The following is a 22,182-nucleotide window of genomic DNA, read 5'->3' as shown; positions in this document are numbered from 1 at the left end:
GTTAAATGTTCGTCTTGATTTCAGCTCAGGTCATGATTTCAGGAGGTAGGATGGAGCGTGGTGTGGGGCTCTACACCCAGCATGGAGCCTACTGGGATTTTCGCTCTCCCTGCTCCCACCCCACCCACACACGGATGCATGGCTATGTGCCTGTGCACTTGTTCTCTCAATAAATAAGCTTGGGAGAATGAAGAGTGAGTGTTTTGCTGTAATGTGAATGTAGAGAGTATAATGAGTCCGGTGGAAGAAGAAAAATAAGGATGAAAGAGCTTCCCATTTCATATACAAAAAAAGACAAATTAAAAAAATCTGAGACTGGATGAAGAAAATAAAGGTGAGATAGTTGTTCAGAATGAGAGTATCTGAGGAAAGAGGAAGGAAGTGGTTTTGGCCAACAGATGGCAAAAAATAAGTAAAATCTGAGCTGGTATCTGTATATTCATTCACAGCTTTACTGCTCTCTTGTGAAGTTGAGGTCACATTTTTTTTATAGGTAAATTTTATTACATAGAAGTGATGTATTTCATTGGGCTTCAAATGTGTAAAGATTCTAGGAAGCCTTTGGATATATGCTTCAATATTAGCAAATTTCTGTTTTAAAAATTGTGCCTGAAATGGACCACCAAATGATTGTCAAAGGTGGCATCTGTTTGCTGTAACACCTATACTCCCAACCCATGGGGATTTGTCATTTGGATTAACTTTGATATGTTAATGAATGTAAGTGATAGTCCCTTGGGATGCTGATGAGTGGCTCTGAATCTAGAAATCAATTTGGGAGGAACTGAAATCTTACAGTGTTTGTATTCCTAAATAAGGTATCCCTGTGTACATCTTTCTTTAAAATTCTATTTTCTAGTTCTTTGTTGAAGTATAGAAATGCAGTGTGTTTTTGTGTACTGACTTAGTACATGACAACTTTGTGAATCCTTATTCTTTTATTGCTATTTCTTCCTTTACTGCACTGGCCAGAATTCTGTCACACTGTCCATGACCATGTAAGCTCGAGTTCTTAATGATGAAACACTGACAGTATTCTTTTTTTGAAGTAGAATTTTCCTACAGAATTTTTATGGATGTCCTTTAGAGATGAAGGAAATTTCCTTCTAGTTTTCTAAGACCCTTAATGGGATAAACTCCACAAAACCAACCTGGCATTTGTGAAATAGTCCTAATTTGGTGATGATGTAAAATTTCTTAATGCATTGCTAAACTCACTTTGCTCCTAGTTTGCATAGAATTTTTTCATTTACATTAATGATTGAGAATGGCCTTTCATCGTCTGCTTTCATAGTTTTCATCAGGTGTTATATTTTTTTTTTAAGATTTTATTTATTTATTCGACAGAGACAGAGATCACAAGTAGGCAGAGAGGCAGACAGAGAGAGGGGAGAAAGCAGGCTCCCTGCTGAGCAGAGAGCCCACTGCGGGGCTCCATGCGGGGCTCCATGCGGGGCTCCATGCGGGGCTCCATGCGGGGCTCCATGCGGGGCTCAATCCCAGGACCCCGGGATCATGACCTGAGCCGAAGGCAGAGGCTTTAACCCACTGAGCCACCCAGGCGCCCCTGTTTTGTTATATGTTAACCTCATATAATTTAGTTGGGGAGTGTTCTCTTTGTACTAAAGAAAAATTAGTTATATTTTCTTATAGTGAGTAATTAAGAGTTACTATCTTTTTTTTTTTTAACCTGAAGATTGTTCTTATGATCTCCATTTTCTCTTGGTATTCTTTCCCTCTGTTTTAACTCTTTTTAAAAATGCTTATGGTGGGGGCACCTGGGTGGCTTAGTGGATTAAGCCTCTGCCTTAGGCTCAGGTCATGATCTCTGAGAGTTCTGGGATCTAGCCCCGCAGCGCAGCGGGCTCTCTGCTCAGCAGGGAACCTGCTTCCCCCTCTCTGTCTGCCTACTTGTGATCTCTGTCTGTCAAATAAATAAATAATGCTTATGGTCAATTATACCTTAATAAAGCATTTAAAAAAAAATCTCTTCTGTAGTAGCTGTCCCAATGAAATAAAATAATGGGTGGTATCTCACAAAATACTGCCTACCACACAGAAGCTGCTAACATGAGTTGTAATTAAGCAGTCCCTGATTTATAGTAGACCTTTGGAGTTTATAGAGTTACTATTCAGTGTCAGCCACTAAAGGACAGGTGAAGATGTCTGTCCTTGCAGTGATGTGTAATGGGATGGGAGTACTACCTATTTCAGAGTGTTGCTTTGAGAATGAAGTAAAATAAGCAAGACCTTACACATCCGAAATTCAAACTGAGAAGTTGTTCCAAGAAAAAGTAAGAGCTGAAGTCCTATCAGCCTTTAGTAACAGAATTCTATCACCAAGCCTTGAATGTGGAGTTGAATGATTTGTTTCTGAAAGCTTGGCATCCTCCCTGGGGTATGTGCTAGCATGGAAATGGAGATGGCATTGGTCTTAGTGGTACATAAACCAATTCGGAATTTGAGCCAGTTTGCAGCCCTTGAATATTATTCAGCCTTTAAAGTTAAAGAAATTCTAACACATGCTGCAGCAGGATAAACGTGAAGATATTATACTGAGTGGAACAGTCCAGTTTCAGAAGGACAAATATAATTCCACTTTTATGAGATGCCTTAAAGTAGCCAAATTCATAGACAAAAGTTAGAATAGTGGCTGCCAGTGGCTAGGGGAAGGAAGGAATGAAGAGTCATTGATTATGAAGAGTCATTGAGTAAATGGTTAGAGAGTCCAGATGGGAGAGATGAAAGTTCTGGAGAAGACTGGTAGGCATGACTGCACAACAGTGTAAATGTACTTAATGCCAGAAAATTATACATTTAAAGATGCTTAAAATGATAAATGTGATACATATTTTGCCACAGTTTTTAAAACTAAGCATCGTTTCCCCAAAGTGGCCAGGAGATAAAAAGAAATGATTATTATTTTTTTTTAAGAGGATTTTTTAATTTCATTTATGTGACACAGAGAGACAGGGAGAGAGGAACACAAGCAGGGAGAGAGGGAGAAACAGGCTCTCTGCTGAGCAGAGCAGGGAGTCTGATGCAGGGCTCAGTCCCAAAACTCTGGGATCAGGACCTGAGCAGAAGGCAGACACTTAACTGAATGAGCCACGCAGGCATCCCAGAAATCACTCATTTTGGAAAGTAGAGCTGTGAGATCTCTCTCACCCCCTCACAAACGCCTGCACTCTCCTCCACTTTACTGCCTGCCTCCCCATTACAACTTATTAACTATAACTTGCCTAATATAAATTAATGTGCTTGTTGAGGTGCTTTGTTTTTAGTGGGGGGGGGAAGCTTTGAGAATCTCTGAAGTTTTTCAAGTTACAAATTTCTTTACATGCTGTGGAATATTGAGTGAATCAGTGTATGAGAATTTAAAAGCATCTTAGTCACAAAGTTGCGGAACTAGAAGAAACCTTAATATCTAGTTCAAATTTCTCATTTTATAGAAGAAGAACATTATGTATAAAGAGACTGACTTTCCTAAAGTCACCAACGTTTTAATAGTAAAACTACAGCTGAAACCCAGGTTACATAATTCTTAGCTTAGTGGTTTCTGGCCTATGCTATGCTCAGTGGAAGAATTTACTTGTTAGAAGTCCTAATTGTATTACTAGATCAAATAGTTAAAGCTGTACATGTTCTTGAGTATTTGTAAAGTATATTCTGTTCCCACTGAACATAATAAACAGAAGACACTTGTTTTGTGTCATAGGCAGAGGTGGGTGCTTGCGTGTGTGTGTGTGTGTGTGTGTGTGTGTGTGTGTGTGTGTGTGTGTGTAAGGTGTATGTGAGAGAGGGATTTGAGACTTGAGTCTGATTCTCACATAGTCTATGCCCAGAAATCCTCTTTATTATACTAGTAAATGTGAATAGTCATTGAGGAAGCAATCCTACAGCATGAAAATCCAAGGTAAACAAAAGAACAAGCACCCAAAAAACACAGATGGACAGAACAACAAAAATTTGTCTTCACTCCTATTCCAAGAGAGATTTGAAAGGATGTGTTCCCATAAAACTAAAACCGATTCCTAATGTTAAAGTGATTCTAGGAACACCTGGGTGTTCTCAGTCCTCTAAGCCGTCATCTTGATTTCAGCTCAGGTCATGATCTCACAGTCATGGGATTGAGCGCCCCCTGTCAGTTCCATGCTCTGTATAGAGTCCACTTCAGATTCTTTGTTGTCCTTGCCTTCCCCTTCTGCCCCTCCCCACTCACCCACGTGCTTTCTCTCTAAATAAAATCTTTTAAAAGTACAAATAAAACTAATTCTATACTCTAGAACACCAAAGTAATGATCTGTAAGATAAACTATAAGAAATTTCTTAGCGCATAGAGCTGAAAGAGATGGGGAAAAGGAGAGAAGTTTATAGGTGTAATGCATAATCTTAGAATTCCTGTTGGAACTGAGAAGGCGGAGAGGAAATTTTTTTAAAAAGTAGAAGAAAGGGAACCTGGGTGGCTCAGTGGGTTAAAGCCTCTGCTTTTGGCTCGGGTCATGATCCCAGGGTGCTGGGATCAAGTCCCGCATTGGGCTCTCTGCTCAACAGGGAGCCTGCTCCCTCCTCTCTCTCTGCCTGCCTCTCTGTCTACTTGTGATCTCTATCTGTCAAATAAATAAATAAAATCTTTAAAAAAAAAAAAGTAGGAGAAAAATTCTCTGAGCTGAAGAAAAGTCCTGGGGCTTTTGATCAAAAGAACCTGTTAAGTACAAATAGAATGGATACAAAATAACACACATATTGATTTCAGAGCTAAAGATAAAGGAAAATCTCAAATTTTTTGTGGGAAGGAGATGGGAATCACTTCAAAAAACAAAAATCAGATAGGTGTTAATCACCATGGGATGGGATGCTAGAAGATGTGGGTGAATGATTTAAATTTTGAGGAAAAGTTTTAAAATGAACTTAAAATTCTGAAGCATGCCTAGTTTGTCCTGGGTATGAAAGCAAAATAACATTTTTTGAAAGTATGCTTTAAAATGTGGCTTACTTCATAAGGTCCTTGAGAAGGAGGCAGGACAAAGTACTTGGAGATGTATTCCAACAAAATCAAACAAATCCCACCTTTAAAAGGTTAAAAACTTAAAATTAAGAAATCAGCGAAAGTGTGTGATGAAAAATTAAATCCTGGTTAGGCAGACAACTGGGCTCTATAATTGTTGTAGATTAAAACAGAACTCACTGCTGGGGCGCCTGGGTGGCTTAGTTGTTAAGCGTCTTTCTTCCACCCAGGTCGTGATCTCAGGGTCCTGGGATCAAGCCCCGCATCGGGCTCCCTGCTGGGTGGGAAGCCTGCTTTTTCCTCTCCACTCCCCCTGCTTGTGTTCCCTCTCTCATTGTGTCTCTGTCAAATGAATAAATAAAAAAAAAAATTTTTTTTTTTTTAAAGGAAAAAACTCACTGGCATCTAAGAATGTCTTCAGGAGCAATGTGGATTCTGTTGTGTAAATTCTAAGAATAAAAAGAGTGTGATTTTAAAAGTGTGGATTTTCTAAAAATGAAAAGAGACCCTAGAAAAATAAGTCACTTCCAAATAGGAAGTAAGCTGAAACGTGCCTTATTTTTGAGCAATTACCAGAGTATAAACACCTTCACACTTGGAATTAAGGGACAAAAAAATCACTACATATTCTCTGGATTTTATCACACTGCTTGGATGGCAGTGAAGAATACCATAAATGCTTTTTGTTCTTACTCAGTTTTTAAAAATCAACCTAAAGAGAAAACACAGGAAAATTTAATAGTTGTAAAACAAACTGCACTAAAACTTAAGTAGGTATGTGATTACATGGGGAGCCAGTAGAAACTTCTTAAAGTTGATGGGACAAGAAATGAAGGTTCAGGTATAATAATTAAAGTTATTAAAATAACCAGTGAAAACTAAAAATAACAAATCAGAATGAGCAGAGGATGGAGAAAAATTGGATAAATTCTCTGAATCTTTTATAATGAGGGTACATTGTAATAAAGGATAAATATGAGTACAGTAGTAAACACCCAGAACTAAAATGACCCAAAGTTGTAACGTCTGGATTTTAGCCTTAGTTTTTAGCCTGGCAGTGAGATTTATTTTTTTATTTTTTAACCTCCTATGCTGCTTGAATTTTTTTTTTTAACTCTTAGAAATTTAAATTGAGATACCAGTAATGTGAGTTCTCTTTGAAAAAGCTTGTGTTCCTCATTATAGTCAACAGTAGTAAATTTTCTGAAGTTTATGACTTCTTCATTTAGATCATATTGTGCTATAGAGGGTATTTTTTCTTTTTAAGATTTTATTTATTTATTTGACAGACACAGCGAAGGAGGGAACACAAGCAGGGGGATGGGGAGAGGGAGAAGCAGGCTTCTGGCTGAGCAGGGAACCCCATGCAGGGCTGGATCCCAGGACCCCGGGATCACGACCCTTGAGCCAGAGGCAGATGCTTAACGACTGAGCCACCTGGGCGCCCTGCTATAGAGGGTATTATATGCTGTGGAATACATTGAATAGGTGTTCATCTGAGAAGTTCCCCAGAAAAAAATTTTACTGCTTATAAATGGAGGAGAGAATAATGTGCATTCTTTGCATTGTCTCTACCAGTGTACTATGGCAGCTCTTCTGTGATCTTTGAGGTAAGTATGTTTTGGAAAGTCTTTTAGGAGAGGTGCCAAAAAACTATGATTAAGGGAGGAAAACATGTGCCTGTTCATGTTTTAGTTTATGCTCAACAATGTGGACAGGTGTGACTTTGAAAGCTAAGCTATAATTCATTTCCCAGTCAACAAAAGCTTTATAGGAGTCTGTACTATTGACCTAAGTAAAAATCAGCAACCTGTCCTACTTAATCATTAGAAAGGCTTGATTTGCTTGTTAGGGCTTTACCTAAGTGGATCATCAGGATTGTAATATCTAGAATTCTCTATGGGTTACATTCAGAAATTACTTGGCTAATAGTCACAAATGTCTTTATAGTTTTTTTTTAGTAAAGAAAAAATTTTGGGGTGCCTGGGTGGCTCACCCTTTAAGCGGCTACATTCGGCTCAGTTCATGATCCTGGGGTCCTAGGATCGAGCCCCACATTGGGTTCCCTGCTCAGCGGGAAGCCTGCTTCTCTGCCCAGAACTCTGGGATCATGACCTAAGCTGAAGGCAGACCTTAACCAACTGAGCCATCCAGGCACCCCTGTTTTTATAGTTTCTTACGTTTGCTTGCAGTTCCAGTATATAGAGACCCTTTCAAGAATATGAATCCATTTGACACGTCAAAAGCATGCATTAAAATCTATAGTTGACCTAATTGATTTGCTTTGCTCATTTTTAATAAAATGGCTTTTACATTAAAATTGGGTTAAATGCAGAGAATACCAGAACATTAATTCAAAGGAGTATGTGCACCCCAGTGTATAGCAATGTATAGCAGCCTTATGTACAGTAGCCAAATTAAGGACCCAAGTGTCTCTCAACTGACAAATGGATGAAGATGTGGATATGTACAATGGAATATTAGCCATGAGAAAGAATGAAATCTTGCCATGTGCAGTTACATGGATGGAGTTAGAGGATATAATGCTAAGTGAAATAAGTCAGAGAAAGACAGATACCATATGATTTCTCTCAAATGTGGAATTTAAGAAGCAAAACAAGAAAAGCGGGGGTAAGAGGGGGCAAACCAAGAAACAGATTATTTACAGGGAACAAACTGGTGATTATGGGAGAGGGTGTTGGTGATGGGGATTTAAGAAGAGTGCTTGTGATGAGCACGAGGTGTTACATAGAAGTGTTGAATCACTATACTGTATACCTGAAACTAATATTACACTGTGTTAACTAATTGAAATTTAAATAAAAAGGGGTCCCTGGGTAACTCAGTCAGTAAGTATCCAACTGTTTATTTCAGCTCCTGTTACGATCTCTGAGTCAGAGTTCTGAGATGGAGCCCCATATCAGGCTCCACACTGAACATGGAACCTTCTTAAAATTCTCTCTCTCTCCCCCTCACCCCCACTTGCCACAAGTGTTCTGTCTTAAAGAAAAAAAAAACTTAAAGAATTGGGCTAGATGTTGCAATGTTTTGTCTAAATACATTCTTCTAAAACTGTATTGTGTAGGCAATCTCATTTAGTTCTGTGTCATTTGCAGTTTTTAGTAAGAAGTTCTATACAAATTGCTTGTACATACCAGGAAGGAAAGAGTCCAACGTTTCAAGGTAGTATGTGTAGAAGTATAAAAGCTCTTGTTCTGGATTGCCTGCATTTGAAAGGTTCTAGTTGAGCATTGCCCAGTAGAGCTTTCTGCAGTGATGGAAATGTTCATTCTACACTATGCAGATTGGTAGGCATTAGTCATAGGTGACTCCTGTGGTTGAGGAACTAAATATTTAGTTTCAGTTAATTTCAATTTAAGTAGCCATACATAGTTAATGGTTCCTGTATTAGTGTAGTATTAAGAACCTGAGGGAAAACATAAATATAGAAATAGTTACATGGACCTATGTTAGGACTTCTGGTCCAAATTATTTTGGCACAGCTTATAAGCTCTCCAGCTTCCTCACTTCTGATCTTCTGCTCTTTACTGCTGAACCTTTTTTTTTTTTTTTAACTAAAAAATTAGTTTCATAACCAAATGCTAGGATTGAGACTTTTTTAACAAGACTTTTCCTTTTTATTCATCTTTTCTTTAAGTTAAATTAATTAGCATATAGTGTAATATTTGTTTCAGGGGTACAGGTCTGTGATTCATCAGTTTATATATAATACCCAGTGCTCATTACAACACATACACATACAACACATACCCTCCCCAGTGTCCATCACCACATTACTGCATTCCCCCACCCCTCTCCTCTCCAGCAACCCTTCAGTTTGTTTCCTAAGATTAAGATTTCCAGTGCTAGGATTGAGGCCTTTGATAACTCTGGTAGATTCTTGTCATCTTCACCTCAACTATTTTTGTGTGTCTATCTCCAACTCTTAACCACCAGTGGAACAGAATCTTATTTGACAGCATGCCAGTAATTTTTTTCCTAGTTGGGGGGTGCCTGGATGGCTCAGTGGGTTAAACCTCTGCCTTTGGCTCAGGTCATGATCTCAGGGTCCTGGGATCAAGCCCCGCATCAGGCTCTCTGCTCAGCGGGGAGCCTCCTTCCCCCTCCCTCTCTGCCTGCTTGCAATCTCTCTTTCTCTTTGTCAAATAAATAATCTTTAAAAAAAAATTTTTTTTCCCTAGTTGGGAAACTCCTCTAAACTTTTCTAGACTCTTAGTTATTAAGGCATCTCTGCAGTTTATCAATAAAACCATGTTTCCAAGGGTGTTTTCAGGTGACTTATTGTATTATAGTATTGTATACTTATTGTATTATTGTATTATAGTATTTCTAGAATCTTACTAGTAAATTTTTTTAAAGACTTTATTTATTTATTAAAGTAAGAGAGCAGGAGCGGGGGCACAGGCAGAGGAAGAAACAGACTCTCTACTGAGCAGGGAGCCCACTGGGGCTGGGTCCCAGCACTCTGGGATCACCACCCCAGTAGAAGGCAGACGTTTAACTGAATGAGCCACCCAGGCGCCCCAAGAATCTTACTAGTATTTAAAAAGTATAACTCTTAACCTAAAAAAGTAACTGACATGATGCCTTTTTCAAAGAAAATCGTTTTGCCAAAATTTCTCTTTTCAGAGTGAAGTATAAAAAATAGGGTACAGAATACTTCAAAGAAATTTTTCCTTGGGGCTCCTGGGTGGTGCCGAGTCGGCCTCAGTTTCTCTCTCCCTCTGCCCTTCACCCCCATTTACTCGCGTGCTCTCTCTAAAATAAATCTTCAAAAATATTTTTTTCTTGGGGTGCCTGGTTGGCTCAGATGGTTAAATGTTGGCCTTCGGCTCAGGTCATGATCTCCAGGTCCTGGGATCCAGCCCCACGTCGGGCTCCCAGCTCATTGAGGAGTCTCCTTCTCCCTCTCACCCTACTTGTGATCTCTCTCTCTGAAGAATAAATAAAATATTTCTGAAAAATGAGGATAATTGTAAAACGAAAAATTGTTTTAAAAAATTGGGGGGGGCCACCTGGGTGGCTCAATGGGTTAAAGCCTCTGCCTTCGGCTCAGGTCATGATTCCAGGGTCTTGGGATCGAGCCTGCTTCTTCCTCTCTCTCTGCCTGCCTCTCTGCCTACTTGTGACCTCTCTCTCTCTCTGTATCAAATAAATAAAGTCTTAAAAAAAATTTTTTTAATAAAAATATTTTTTTCTTAAGGTTTTAAGTGTCTGTTCCCATGTTAGCACAGCTCTTGTGGGGTGTTTCAGACGGTGAAGTACCTTTGCTGCTGAGTGCTATATATAATGGTCCAAAAGAAGAAGGAAATAAAACCTGCCCCCCAAAGAAAACAAACTACATTTCTGCATAAGGCATATACAAATAAGATAGAAAATGTCTTTTAAAAAAACTCCTAGTTTCAGGGTACCTGGGTGGCTCAGTGGGTTAAAGCCTCTGTCTTCAGCTCAGGTCATGATCCCAGGGTCCTGGGATCAAGCCCCGAATCGGGCTCTCTGCTCAGTGGGGAGCCTGCTTCCTCTCTCTCTCTCTCTCTCTCTCTCTCTCTCTCTCTCTGCCTACCTCTCTGCCTACTTGTGATCTCTGTCTGTCAAATAAATAAATAAAATCTTTAAAAAAAAATACACCTAGTTTCTGAATTATAGTTACTTTGATCATTGTAAGTACTTTGGATGCGGTCTTAACTAAAAAAGGAGCATGCTGCCAAACTCTTTAAGGTGAATGAATGGGGTGCCTGTGTGGCTCAGTCAGTTAAGTATCTGCCTTCTGCTCAGGTCATGATCTCGGCGTCCATGTCCCCACGTTGGGCTCCCTGCTTAGCGGGTGATTTGCCTCCCTCTCTGCTCGCTTGCTCTCAAGTAAATAAAATCTTAAAGAAAAAGGTGAATGAATATTCTGCTTCTTTGTATGCACTTAACTCTGTAAAGTATGTGGCTCTCTAAATACCAAACACCATAGCAATTATGATTTCACTTCTAATTTTGGCAAATGTTGCTACAGATTATTCACTTAGTACCCTTAAAGAATATTGAAGTGAGTTTAATTTTCCGTGCTTTGGTATTGATGACGCCCCTAGGGCTACTGATCTTTTATATTATTGGCCACCTTTACATAGTACTATTATGGTGATTTCCTTTGGATCAGTCTTTGGTATATGTTGCACTTATGGCTCCATTGAACAGAATTGACCTAACATCAGATTCCACCCCCCCCTTTTCATAGTTGAATATATATTTTTTGCCATCACTTCTGACTTTAATCTTTCCTACCTCCTGCTGTTAGTAATTAAATACCCACTTCATGTGTCTGTTTCTGGTGTTAGGCTCTGGTATAAATCTAATTTTTTAATTTCTTCTGTCAGTTTATCTAAAAAAACAGGCTTTAATTTTTATAACCAAAGACACATCAGAAGTGGGTTTGTTTGGGGACACCTGAATGGCTGATTCAGTCAAGCATCTGACTGCTAATTTTGGCTTAGATCGTGATCTCAGGGTCATGGGATGGAGCCCCCATCGGGCTTGGTGCTTAGCGGGGGAGTCTGCTTGAGATTCGCTCTCTCTCTCCCTTTGCCCCTCCTCTCCTCTTTCTAATAAATAAATAAATCTTTTTTAGAAGTGAGTTTGTTTTTTTTAAATGGTGGCAAATGAACTGGTCTTTACATTTTGTACAGATTTCTCATTTTCAATTATTATTCATTTTTGAATGCTCTGAGATTCGTTTTATTAACAAAATAATAATCTCAGGGTACCTGGGTGGCTCAGTCAAGTTAGGCGTCTGCCTTTGGCTCAGGTCATGATCCCAGAGTCCTGGAATCAAGCCCCACATCGGGTTCCCTGGGCAGTGGGAGGCCTGCTTCTCCCTCTCCCACTTCCCCCCATCACCCGTTTGTGTTCACTCTCTCGCTGTCTCTCTGTCAAATAATTGAATGGAATCTTTTAAAATAATAATAATAATCTCTAGGAGGTGTCTGATTGCTAAATGGATGTCCCTTTAACTAATTGGAAGCAGTTGGAGATTTTCTAAGTGACATGATAAATCCTGACTTCCATAAAATGGAATATGTAATAGTACTTTCCCCGATTTATCCATGAGTGAAGCCAAATTCAAAGTAACTCATTTTCGACTTAACCTGAAGCCTTGTATATCAAAATTTAAGTGGTTTATTATATACCTACCTACGCTCTAAATTGGTAAGATTTTTAAATCAGCATAAATCCTATTTAGAGTATAGTTGTCAAAATATCACTCAAAATGAAGAAGAGATTGAAGCATTTTAAAAATGTTTCAGGACTAGTTCTGTTCATTACAACATCTTGAACCCTAAAAAAAAAAATCAGTTGTCCTTTTTTGATGGTGGTTATTTGCATTGATTTGCATTACCAAGAAACTGTTAAAAAGAAAATCAAAGGGAAATTTTTTTTCACTAAACCGATATTATTTCAGGAATTGACAGGAGTCATTTCAGTAATTTCTTCTGTCAAAAGAGAGGAAGGAGATATAGTAGGTCATTCTATTTGGAGACATTTTTTAACCTTAGTCTTCCTGTTTTGCTGAGAGGGCACTCAGATGTTCATCTTTATTCCTTTGTCATTGAGCAGGAAAAAGTTATCAGGAGAAGCAGATTCTTAAATTATTAATTCATTACAATTTTAGGAAATTCCTCCTGCTATAAGTGAAGTAACTTTGAGTCTCCTGCCAAAAGGAAAACCTTAATTTTCACAATGGACCATCTGTTTAACATTCAGTTGACCTTTTATTTTGTGACTTGATTTTGAGAGGGGCAAGATTTCCTCCTCCCTAGATGCCTGTCCTATTCTGTGCTTCATAACACACTGAATGATTTGGGTAACTAGCTATGCTTTTCCCACCTACATTGCCCAACCCCAAATTAAGTTTATAGTTATAGTTATAGTTATAGTTACAGTTATAAGTTATTGTACCTATACAAAAAACCTACATAATTATTACAAAACATATTTTTCTTTCTTTTTAAAAACAGGACTTAGTAAACCTTTTTTCTTTTTTTGTGGGAGTCTGTTAGGTGCAGAGAATGGAGTTAATCTTAATAATTTACTAACTTGTTCACCCAGAAAATATTAGAAACCCTATTATATGTCAGGTGTTCTTTTTGGCACTGAAGCCCCAGTGGTAAGCAACCAGATAAAGATTTTTTTTTTAATATTTTTTTATTTTAGAGGGAGAGAGCGAGAACAAGAGGGGACAGTGGTCATAGGGAAGGGGACAGAGAGAATCTCAAACCGACTCCCTGCTGAGCACAGAGCCAGTATCCAGCTCTTGGTTTCTCTAGGTTTCACAGGAACCTGACATCATGACCTGAGCTGAAACCAAGAGTCAGACACTTTGACTAAGTCACCAGGCACCCTGACCAAATGTGATTTTTGTCCTGTGGCACTCATAGTCTAGTTCGTGGCACATTGTCATCATCAATCTATGAACCTAAGTCCTATTCTTGTTTTATTTACTTTTTTTTCTTCAACGTTCTTTCCTGTTCCTCCTCCACAAGTATCCAGTCAGATACACAGGTCTTTAAATATATAACATTCATTGTGGTTTTAGTTTTCATTAATGATAGTATAGATCTCAGGTTATTCCTTTTTTCTCACCCAGTACTGTATTTTTAAGCTCTGGCCATCAAACTGCATAATATTCCGTTATCTGCATCCAAAACATTTACTTATTCATTTCCTGGTGATGAAATCTATGTTACTTTCTATACCCTGGTACAAATAATGCTGCAAGCAACCTTGTACACATTTCTTGAAGGATCTCTGTAAGTATTTCTTTGGAGTTCTTACCTAAGTGGAATTCTGGATCATAGGTAAACAGAATGGCATATCAAACAGTTCACAGAAAGGTTCCTATTTTCTTCCCCTGTTCTTACCAATACTTCATATTACTCAGTTTTCTAATTTTTATTTTTCTTATAGCTTTAAAGCGGTATTTCTTGCATTTTTCTGATAGTTGGTGAGAGTGGCCTTTCTTAATATATTTGATAGCCTTTTTATCCCATAAATTGCCTATTAATTCTTCTCCCCATGTGTTCTCCTGAGTACTGGGTTTTTTTCTCTTGTTTTTGTAGAAGTTCCTCATATTTAAGATGCTAACTCTGATAATTTTAGTTGAAAATCGTTATTCCCAAAGCATTTTTCACTGAATAGAAACCTTCATTTGAAGCTAAATCTACCAATATTTTCTCTCTCTTTTTATAAGTTATATTAATTTTGCCTTTTAGATCTGTTAATCCATCTGGAGTTTGTGTTCTGCATACATACTGAGGAGTAGGGCTCTAACTACTTTTTTAAAGATTTTATTCATTCATTCAACAGAGATCACAAGTAGGCAGAGAGGCAGAGAGAGAGAGGGAAGCAGGCTCGCCGCCGAGCAGAGAGCCCAATGCGGGGCTCAATCCCAGGACCCTGAGACCACGACCCGACGAAGGCAGAGGCCTAAACCACTGAGCCACCCTGAACTACTTTTGCCAAAAAATACTTGAATTTTTCTAGCACATCCTACTAAAGAATTCATCTTTTTTTACTGCTTTAAGAAACCAGCTTTGTCATAGGACAGTCTCATTTATACATCCATTTATAAGCTCTGTATTCTGTTAAAACTAGGTCTGTTTGTTTCTATGTCAGCACTAGTCTGTCTTTTATTTTATTTTATTTTGTGTAGTCTCTCTTAATACCTGGGAGAGAGAATTTGCAGCTACCCTGCAAATACATACATACTTTAAGCTCGCTCTTTGCAAAATTACTTTAGCTTTCCATAGACTTGGTGGTGGTGGCGGTGGCCGTGGCAGGGGGTGGGAGATGAGGATGGTAAAACGCTTCCCTTTTTTTAAGAATTTTGTTTTTACGTAACCTGTATACCTAGTGTTGAACTTAATCCTGAGATCAGAAGTTCCATGTTCTATCAAATGTACCAGCTAGGCTCCATATTAAAGAGGTTTATTAAGATGTAATTCTCAGGGCACTTGGGTGGGTCAGTAGGTTAACTGGCTGACTCTTATTCTCAGGGTCTTGAGTTCAAGTCTCTCTCACTGAGCTCCATCCTGAGCATGGGGCCTACATTTTTAAAAAAGGTGTAATTCATATACAATTTATTTACTTAAAATGTACAGCCCAGTGATTTTTAATACATTAATAAAGTTCTGCAGCCACCACTGAAACAAATTTTAAAGCATTTTCAGTATCCCCAAAAGAAACCCTATTGCTCTAGCTATTGCTCTCCTTCCCTCCCATTTTCCATAGCCCTAGACTTAGTCTCTATTGACTTTCCTATTCTAGACATTTCATATAAATGGAATCATACAGTAACTGATCTTTTGTGACTGCCTTTCACTTGGTGTAAGTTCTTCAAGATTCTTCTACTTTATACCATGGATCAGTACTTTTGTTTTTGTTTTTTTATGACTGAATGACATTCCATTATGTGGATATACCATATTTTTTTTACCCATTCATCAGTTTATAGACATTTGGATGGTTTCTACCTTCTGGCTGTTATGAATTATGCCATTGTGAATATTCATGTACAAGTTTTTGTGTAGACACAGGTTTTCGTTTTTCTTGTGTATGTACATAGGAGTGGGATTGCTTGGTCAAATGTTAACACTCCGTATTTAAACATTTTAAGTTTAACCAAACTGTTTTCCAAATTACCTGCACCGTTTTACTTCCCACCAACAGTGTATAAAGGTTCCAATTTCTCCATATCCTTGTCAGTTTTGGTTTAATCTGTCATTTTTATTATAGCCATCCTAGCGGGTATGAAGTGGTATCATTGTGGTTTTCATTTACATTTCCTTAATAACTAATGATGTTGAACATTTTTTCATATACTTGTTAGCCATTTGTATCTTTTTTATGGAAAAATGTCAGATCTTTTGTCCATTTTTTAATTAGGTTGGGTTTTTTGTTCTTTTAGATTACTCAAGAATTTAATTAATATCCTCTAACTTAGTTTATTGGGGTTTTTTATTTTTAGTTTTTTAACTTTAAAAGCTGTATGTCTCTCATCTTTCGGTTTTTTGCTTTTTTCTTTCAGTTTGTCAGTCTTCTGTAGGTTCTCCTTCCACAAAACAGTGGTTATGAGTTCAGGCTCCAGAGTCATTCTGCCATACATACCAGATATTTCTGTCACTTACCCAGCTGTGTGACCTTTTTTAGGTTACATAACTACTCTAAGCCTCTGTTTCCTCAAATGGAAAAGGGGGTGAATTGACATATCCTTTGTCAGAAGGTTATTCAAAGGATAAATGAGTTATCTAAGAGTCAGCTTTTGGGTCTGTTGATACTACTGGAGTTTTTTGTTCCCTTATTTTGTTGCTATCTAGATGCCCTTAATTATTTCTTTGAGTTTACACTGCTTGAGTTTAACACACTGACAAATAGTCAAAGCTGGACATTTGTAATGAATATAACTATATCAGGTATATCCTAGAACCTATAATTTTATGGTGGTTATATCTGACTCATTAATAGTCTTATTTATATTTTTCTTCCATGTCTTAAGTTTATCAATAGTAATACCATTCTGAACAAGGCAAGTGACCAGTGAACTCAACACATTTTTCACTTAAATCCCTAACTATGCTTCCACTTCTCTTTATGTTCATATTCCCCAAAGGTTTAGTTTTGGTTTCTTTGGGGATATACTTTTTGTGACTTTTCTTCCCCCTCCATTGCTTGCTTTAAAACAAAACAAAACATTATATTAACTATTTTTATCATATCTGACATATTTCATAGAATTTTCTTGGATTTATTTTTGTCCTTGCTGGAGTTTCTCAAAGAGAGTCTCAGTTTGGTAAGCCTTCTGAGTTTTAGTATGCCTGCACCTAAATTTATTTTATCCTTATATTATAATGTTATTTTATCTCTGTAAATTCTAGTTTCAAAGTTTTGGGTTTTTTTCTTTCTCACTTTGAAACTATCTTCCCAGTATCTTCTGGTTTCTAGTATTGATTTTGAAAAGTCAGATGTTCACCTGATTCTTGTTCCTTTGTAGGTAGTCATTCTTTCTAGAAACTTTCATATTTTTGTTTCTGGCAGTCTTAATATTTACTATAATTTGCCTAGTCTGTGAGAATTTTCTCAGATATTTGGCACTCACTCTGAGCAATTTCAGGCTGAATTTATTCTTTAATTCTGAGAAATTCCTAGATTCTTGTCTTTATTTTCTCCTCTTCTTCTCCCTCTAGGACCTTTATAATATTGATACTGGTATTTCTACTTCTATTTTCCTTAAATTTTCTTTTATGTTTTCTCTATCATCATCCCTTTCATCCTGAAAAATTCCATTTGGGAATTGTTTAATCTGATTTTTCAGCTTACTAATACATTCTTTAATTATTGAATCTTGTACCCAATCCATCAGGCTAATTCTTTGTTTCAGATACTGATTTCTCTAAATCAGGGATTCCAGTTGGATTTTCTTCATGACACTTTTCCACTACATCTTTAAGTATTCTCTTTTTTAAAAACTGGCTTATTATAATGTACTTTTTTTTTCCCCCAAGATCTTGTTTTTAAGGGGCACCTGGGTGGTTCAGTCAGTTAAGCGTCTACCTTTGGCTCAGGTCATGATCCCAGGTCCTGCATCTGGCTCTCTGTTTGTGCTCTCTCTATCTGACAAAAAAATAAAATCTTGGAAAAAAAAAAAAAAAAAGATGGGGCACCTGGGTGGCTCAGTGGGTTAAAGCCTCTGCCTTCAGCTCAGGTCATGATCCCAGGGTCCTGGGATAGAGCCCTGCTTCTGGCTCTCTGCTCAGCAGGGATCCTGCTTCTCTGCCTACTTGTTATCTCTCTCAGTCAAATAAATAAATAAAATCTTTAAAAAAAAAAAAAAGAGTAAAAAGACTTTAAGTAATCATCTCTACACCCAGTGTGAGGCTTGAACTTACAACCCTGAAAGAGTCACATGCTAGATACACTGACTAAGCCAGCCTAGCACCACTATTTTAAATCCTTGTTTTGTCTGGTCCAAAATTCTGCACTAAATTATTCAATTAGTCATCTGTTGCTTGCTGTTGTGTACTTTCAGATGTTCATCATTTTACCCCTACAACTATTTACTGCCTTGTCTCTTCAAGACTTTGTTAGCCAGGAAATAACTGGTGAATGATATATTTTTATTCCGATGAATTTTATATATAAAACAAATGGGACTGTGCTCGCTTCGGCAGCACATATACTAAAACAAATGGGACTTAAAATAACTTAAATTTAGCAAGATATGTAATGTTTTTAATTTCAAGAATAAAATTTTTTCCTCAATAACTTGTTTAGCTCTGACGGTACTAAAATTTAGGTTATTTATACTTCTTTCTTAAGCATGTCTATGTTGCTGTCCTATACCAGGCCTATTATTAGAAAAGTGATAATTTGCAAGTTTTTATTATTAAATGGACACCACTTACCTGGTTTGGGGCTATGGTGGTAGGAATAATTTCTTCCACTGCCATTAAGAAGTAAGGTTTTTGGTTGCCTACATGGCACAGTTTGTTAAGCATCTGACTTAGGCTTAGGTCACGATTCCAGAGTCCCAGGATGGATTCCCACCCACATCAGACTCCCTGCTCAGCAGAGAGCCTGCCTGCTTCTCCCTCTGACCCTCCCTTGTCTCATTCTCTCTCAAAAATCATAATCTTTAACAAAAAAAAAAAAAAAAATTCAAGTTGTCCTTTCATTAGGGTAGATCCTGGCACTGCACCTTTTCTCCTTCTCTCCTTTGGTGTTCATCCCCAGAAGCAACTCTGCGTATTAACATACATTCAGTCAGCCACATTTGTTTTTAAATTACAGTATTATCATATATAAAAGTCTTCATGTTCGAGAGGTAAATTATAGGAACATATAGGTATGTACAGCTTATTATCAACCAAGCTTTTAATAGACTCTTGAGGGTCAGCAGTTGCTAGTTGTAAGGTAATTGGCAGCAAGAAATAGCTGTAGACAGATTATTAATCAGAGAGCATTAATAATATCATACCTTATACCTCATCTTTTTTTTCCCCCTAGGTCATCTCCTTCTCTTAAACTGACCCTTTGAACTTTTCTTTCCTGCCATCCTCTTCACCACGTCCTGTATCCTCATGACCAGGATAATAAATCTGTAGCCAAATCGTGTAGTAGACATCACTAATTTATGACATGTTTTTTGCCTGCCAAGCCTTGCATATGCCCTTAGAATCCTTCTCAGTACAGTATTTCACGGAGCCAGTTAGAGTAACCACTAAAGATGACACCTCATTGTCATTTCTATTTTATCAGACTCTTTTTCCAACTAGACTCTGACATTAACTAGACTATGACATTAACTTACTCATGCTATATTTTTTTGAAGGTTGAAAAGGACTAAAGATAGACTAGCAAATAAAGGTGTTTCCTATTATCCAAGAGACACTTTCTGCCCTCCTCTTACTTTTTAAAAGCCTTTTATATCACTCCTATATTGTTTCTCTGTGTGGTGTTTCTCCTCCTCTCTACCTAATTAGTTTACACTGGGAAATTAGTACATGTCTGTTGAGCATATGAACAAGATTTTGATTCTGTGATGGTTGAAAAGGACATTTTTTTACTTTCCAGATGGTGTGATGTACATTTTTTTTTCCATCCTCCTGTTTAGATTTTAGATTTTTTTGTAGATTAGGTGCCACCAAATCTCTAGAAGGTGTTTGTTTTGAATGCTTTCTTCCTGGAACTAAGCAATCATCACCTACTGCTAAAAAGAGGTAAATCTGAGAAAGGACAAAATAAAAAGAAATGGCTAGTAGGGCAAACAGGTATTAACCTATTTTTGTTCGTGATTTAATATCAGCTAAGTACTTGAAAAATATTAATGCAAAAGACAGAGAGAGTGGACCATCCTTAAGTGTGCCATCTGTATCCCCACTACTGTAGTATATGTCCTAACCACATCATGATACTTGTTCTTCACAACCAGGCATTGACCTCATCTACTTAGGAAGACAATGAGGTTTGAAAGGGTAAACAATTGCCAAGAGCAAACAGCAAGCAGCTAGTAAGTGGTGGAGTTGGGGACGCCACTCCAACTGTCTCTGACTTCAAACCTTATACCACTCCTTCCCATCTAACCATATAGGAAATATTATTAGCAAATTTTATCCTTTTCTTTTTTGTAGCCTTTATATTGTAGCCTTTTTATTTAATTTGGGCAATAATTACATATAGACATATGTCTTAATGTTTTATAGGTTATTTGAGCCACTGGAAGTATGGCTGAAAGAAATGATAGGCATCTGAGACAAATAGTTTTCTGAGCCTTTGAGGCAGTGTAGCCCAGGGATGTAGAACAGTGTTGAGCCTGTTGTCAAATCCTGGCTCCACTGCTGCCTCACACTGTGTAAGCTGCTTTTCTCAAATCAGCCATGGTAGTTTTGAGGATTAAATGTGATAATACACATAGAATACCTGCCAAATAGCAAGGATTTCATTTATGAAAATGAACAATATATATGGTATCGTTATATATTTACTGTATCATGTTAAATACCTACCTTTCCATGAGATTCTGAGAACTTTCACTGACTTAAATTTACACATTACTCTAAAGATACTTCATACCTCCTATGCTGTTTTCTGTAGAGCAATAACAAATATTACCTCTACTCTTCATATTAGTTTTCATATTTTGGTTAAATATCATAATATATAATCACTACTGTTTGAGACATCCTATGATGGTTGAGTATCTCCTGATCAGAAATATTTGCCTCACCAGAGGATTTCAGTTATTTCTAGAGTGATTCCAAAAATCTGTTTAGGCAGAGGATACTTGAAATAATAGCAGTAGACACTGAACAGCAGTAGAGTTTACCAGTGCCTTTATTTTAACCTTCTGTTGTATGAAAATGCAGAATCCATATTCAATAATTAAAACATTTGCTATCTCTTCTTTTTCAGAAGATGAATAATCTTTCATTTAGTGAGCTATGTTGCCTCTTCTGCTGTCCACCTTGCCCTGGGAAAATTGCTTCAAAATTAGCGTTTTTGCCACCTGATCCTACTTACACGTTGATGTGTGATGAAAGTGGAAGCCGCTGGACTTTACATCTATCAGAACGAGCAGACTGGCAATACTCTTCTAGAGAAAAAGATGCTATTGAGTGTTTCATGACTAGAACCAGTAAAGGCAACAGAATTGCCTGCATGTTTGTGCGTTGTTCACCCAACGCCAAATACACTTTACTCTTCTCACATGGAAATGCTGTTGATCTCGGGCAGATGAGCAGCTTTTACATAGGACTGGGATCACGGATTAATTGTAATATATTCTCATATGATTATTCTGGATATGGCGCAAGTTCTGGGAAACCAACAGAGAAGAACCTCTATGCAGATATCGAAGCTGCTTGGCTTGCTCTTAGGACAAGGTAAATTGTGATTGGAAGTTACTTTGCACATTTATTATGATGGTTAACTAAAATTGTCTTATATTTAAAAAGTAGTTTTTATAACACATGTTTTGAAGTATTAAATAGAGATTATATTAACCAATATATACCTATTAAGAATTAAGCTCTTAGGGGTGCCTGGGTAGCTCAGTCATTAAGGCTCAATGGGAAGCCTGCTTCTTCCTCTCCCACTCCCCCTGCTTGTGTTCCCTCTCACTGTGTTTCTTCTGTCAAATAAATAAATTAAAAAATCTTTTTAAAAAGAAAGAAAAGAATTAAGCTCTTAGATTGTAATTTTAAATTTTTAAAAATAGCATAGTTTTTTTTTTAAGTGATTTTTTTTTTTTAAGATTTTATTTATTTGAGAGTGCACAAGCCAGGGAAGAGAGTGAGAAGCAGGCCTCCTATGAGCAGGGAGCTGGATGTGAGGCTTGATTCTAGGACCCTGAGATCATGACCTGAGCCGAAAGCAGATGCTTCATTGACGGAGCTACAAAGGCCCTCCAGAATTACATAGTTTTTAAGACAGATCTCATTTGTGTCTGTTAGTGCATGTGTGTGATTTTCTTTAAAATTTAAGCCAATGACAAATACTTGGTTTTATAAATATGTAGAGTGTGGTATAAAAATGTTTATTCAAAGTTGCAATGCAACATTTCAAGGGATGAGAAATAACTGACATAGCTAGTGATTTACTTAATCTATCATTAAGAG

General features: G+C 37.5%; 1 protein-coding gene across 1 annotated transcript in view; it reads left to right on the top strand.

Annotated features, from left to right (window-relative positions):
* The window catches only part of ABHD17B (abhydrolase domain containing 17B, depalmitoylase), a 55,965-nt gene that overhangs the window by 23,349 nt on the left and 10,434 nt on the right, over nt 1-22,182 (top strand). The window contains exon 2 of the mRNA XM_080819404.1: nt 20,978-21,447. Within this exon, the coding sequence (XP_080675530.1) occupies nt 20,981-21,447 (467 nt within the window). The 5' untranslated portion in view covers nt 20,978-20,980. The remainder of the gene's footprint in view (nt 1-20,977; nt 21,448-22,182) is intronic.

The sequence above is a fragment of the Martes martes genome (genome assembly GCF_963455335.1).
Source record: "Martes martes genome assembly, chromosome: 12".
NCBI lineage: Eukaryota > Metazoa > Chordata > Mammalia > Carnivora > Mustelidae > Martes > Martes martes.
This window is presented reverse-complemented; position numbering and strand designations above follow the sequence as displayed.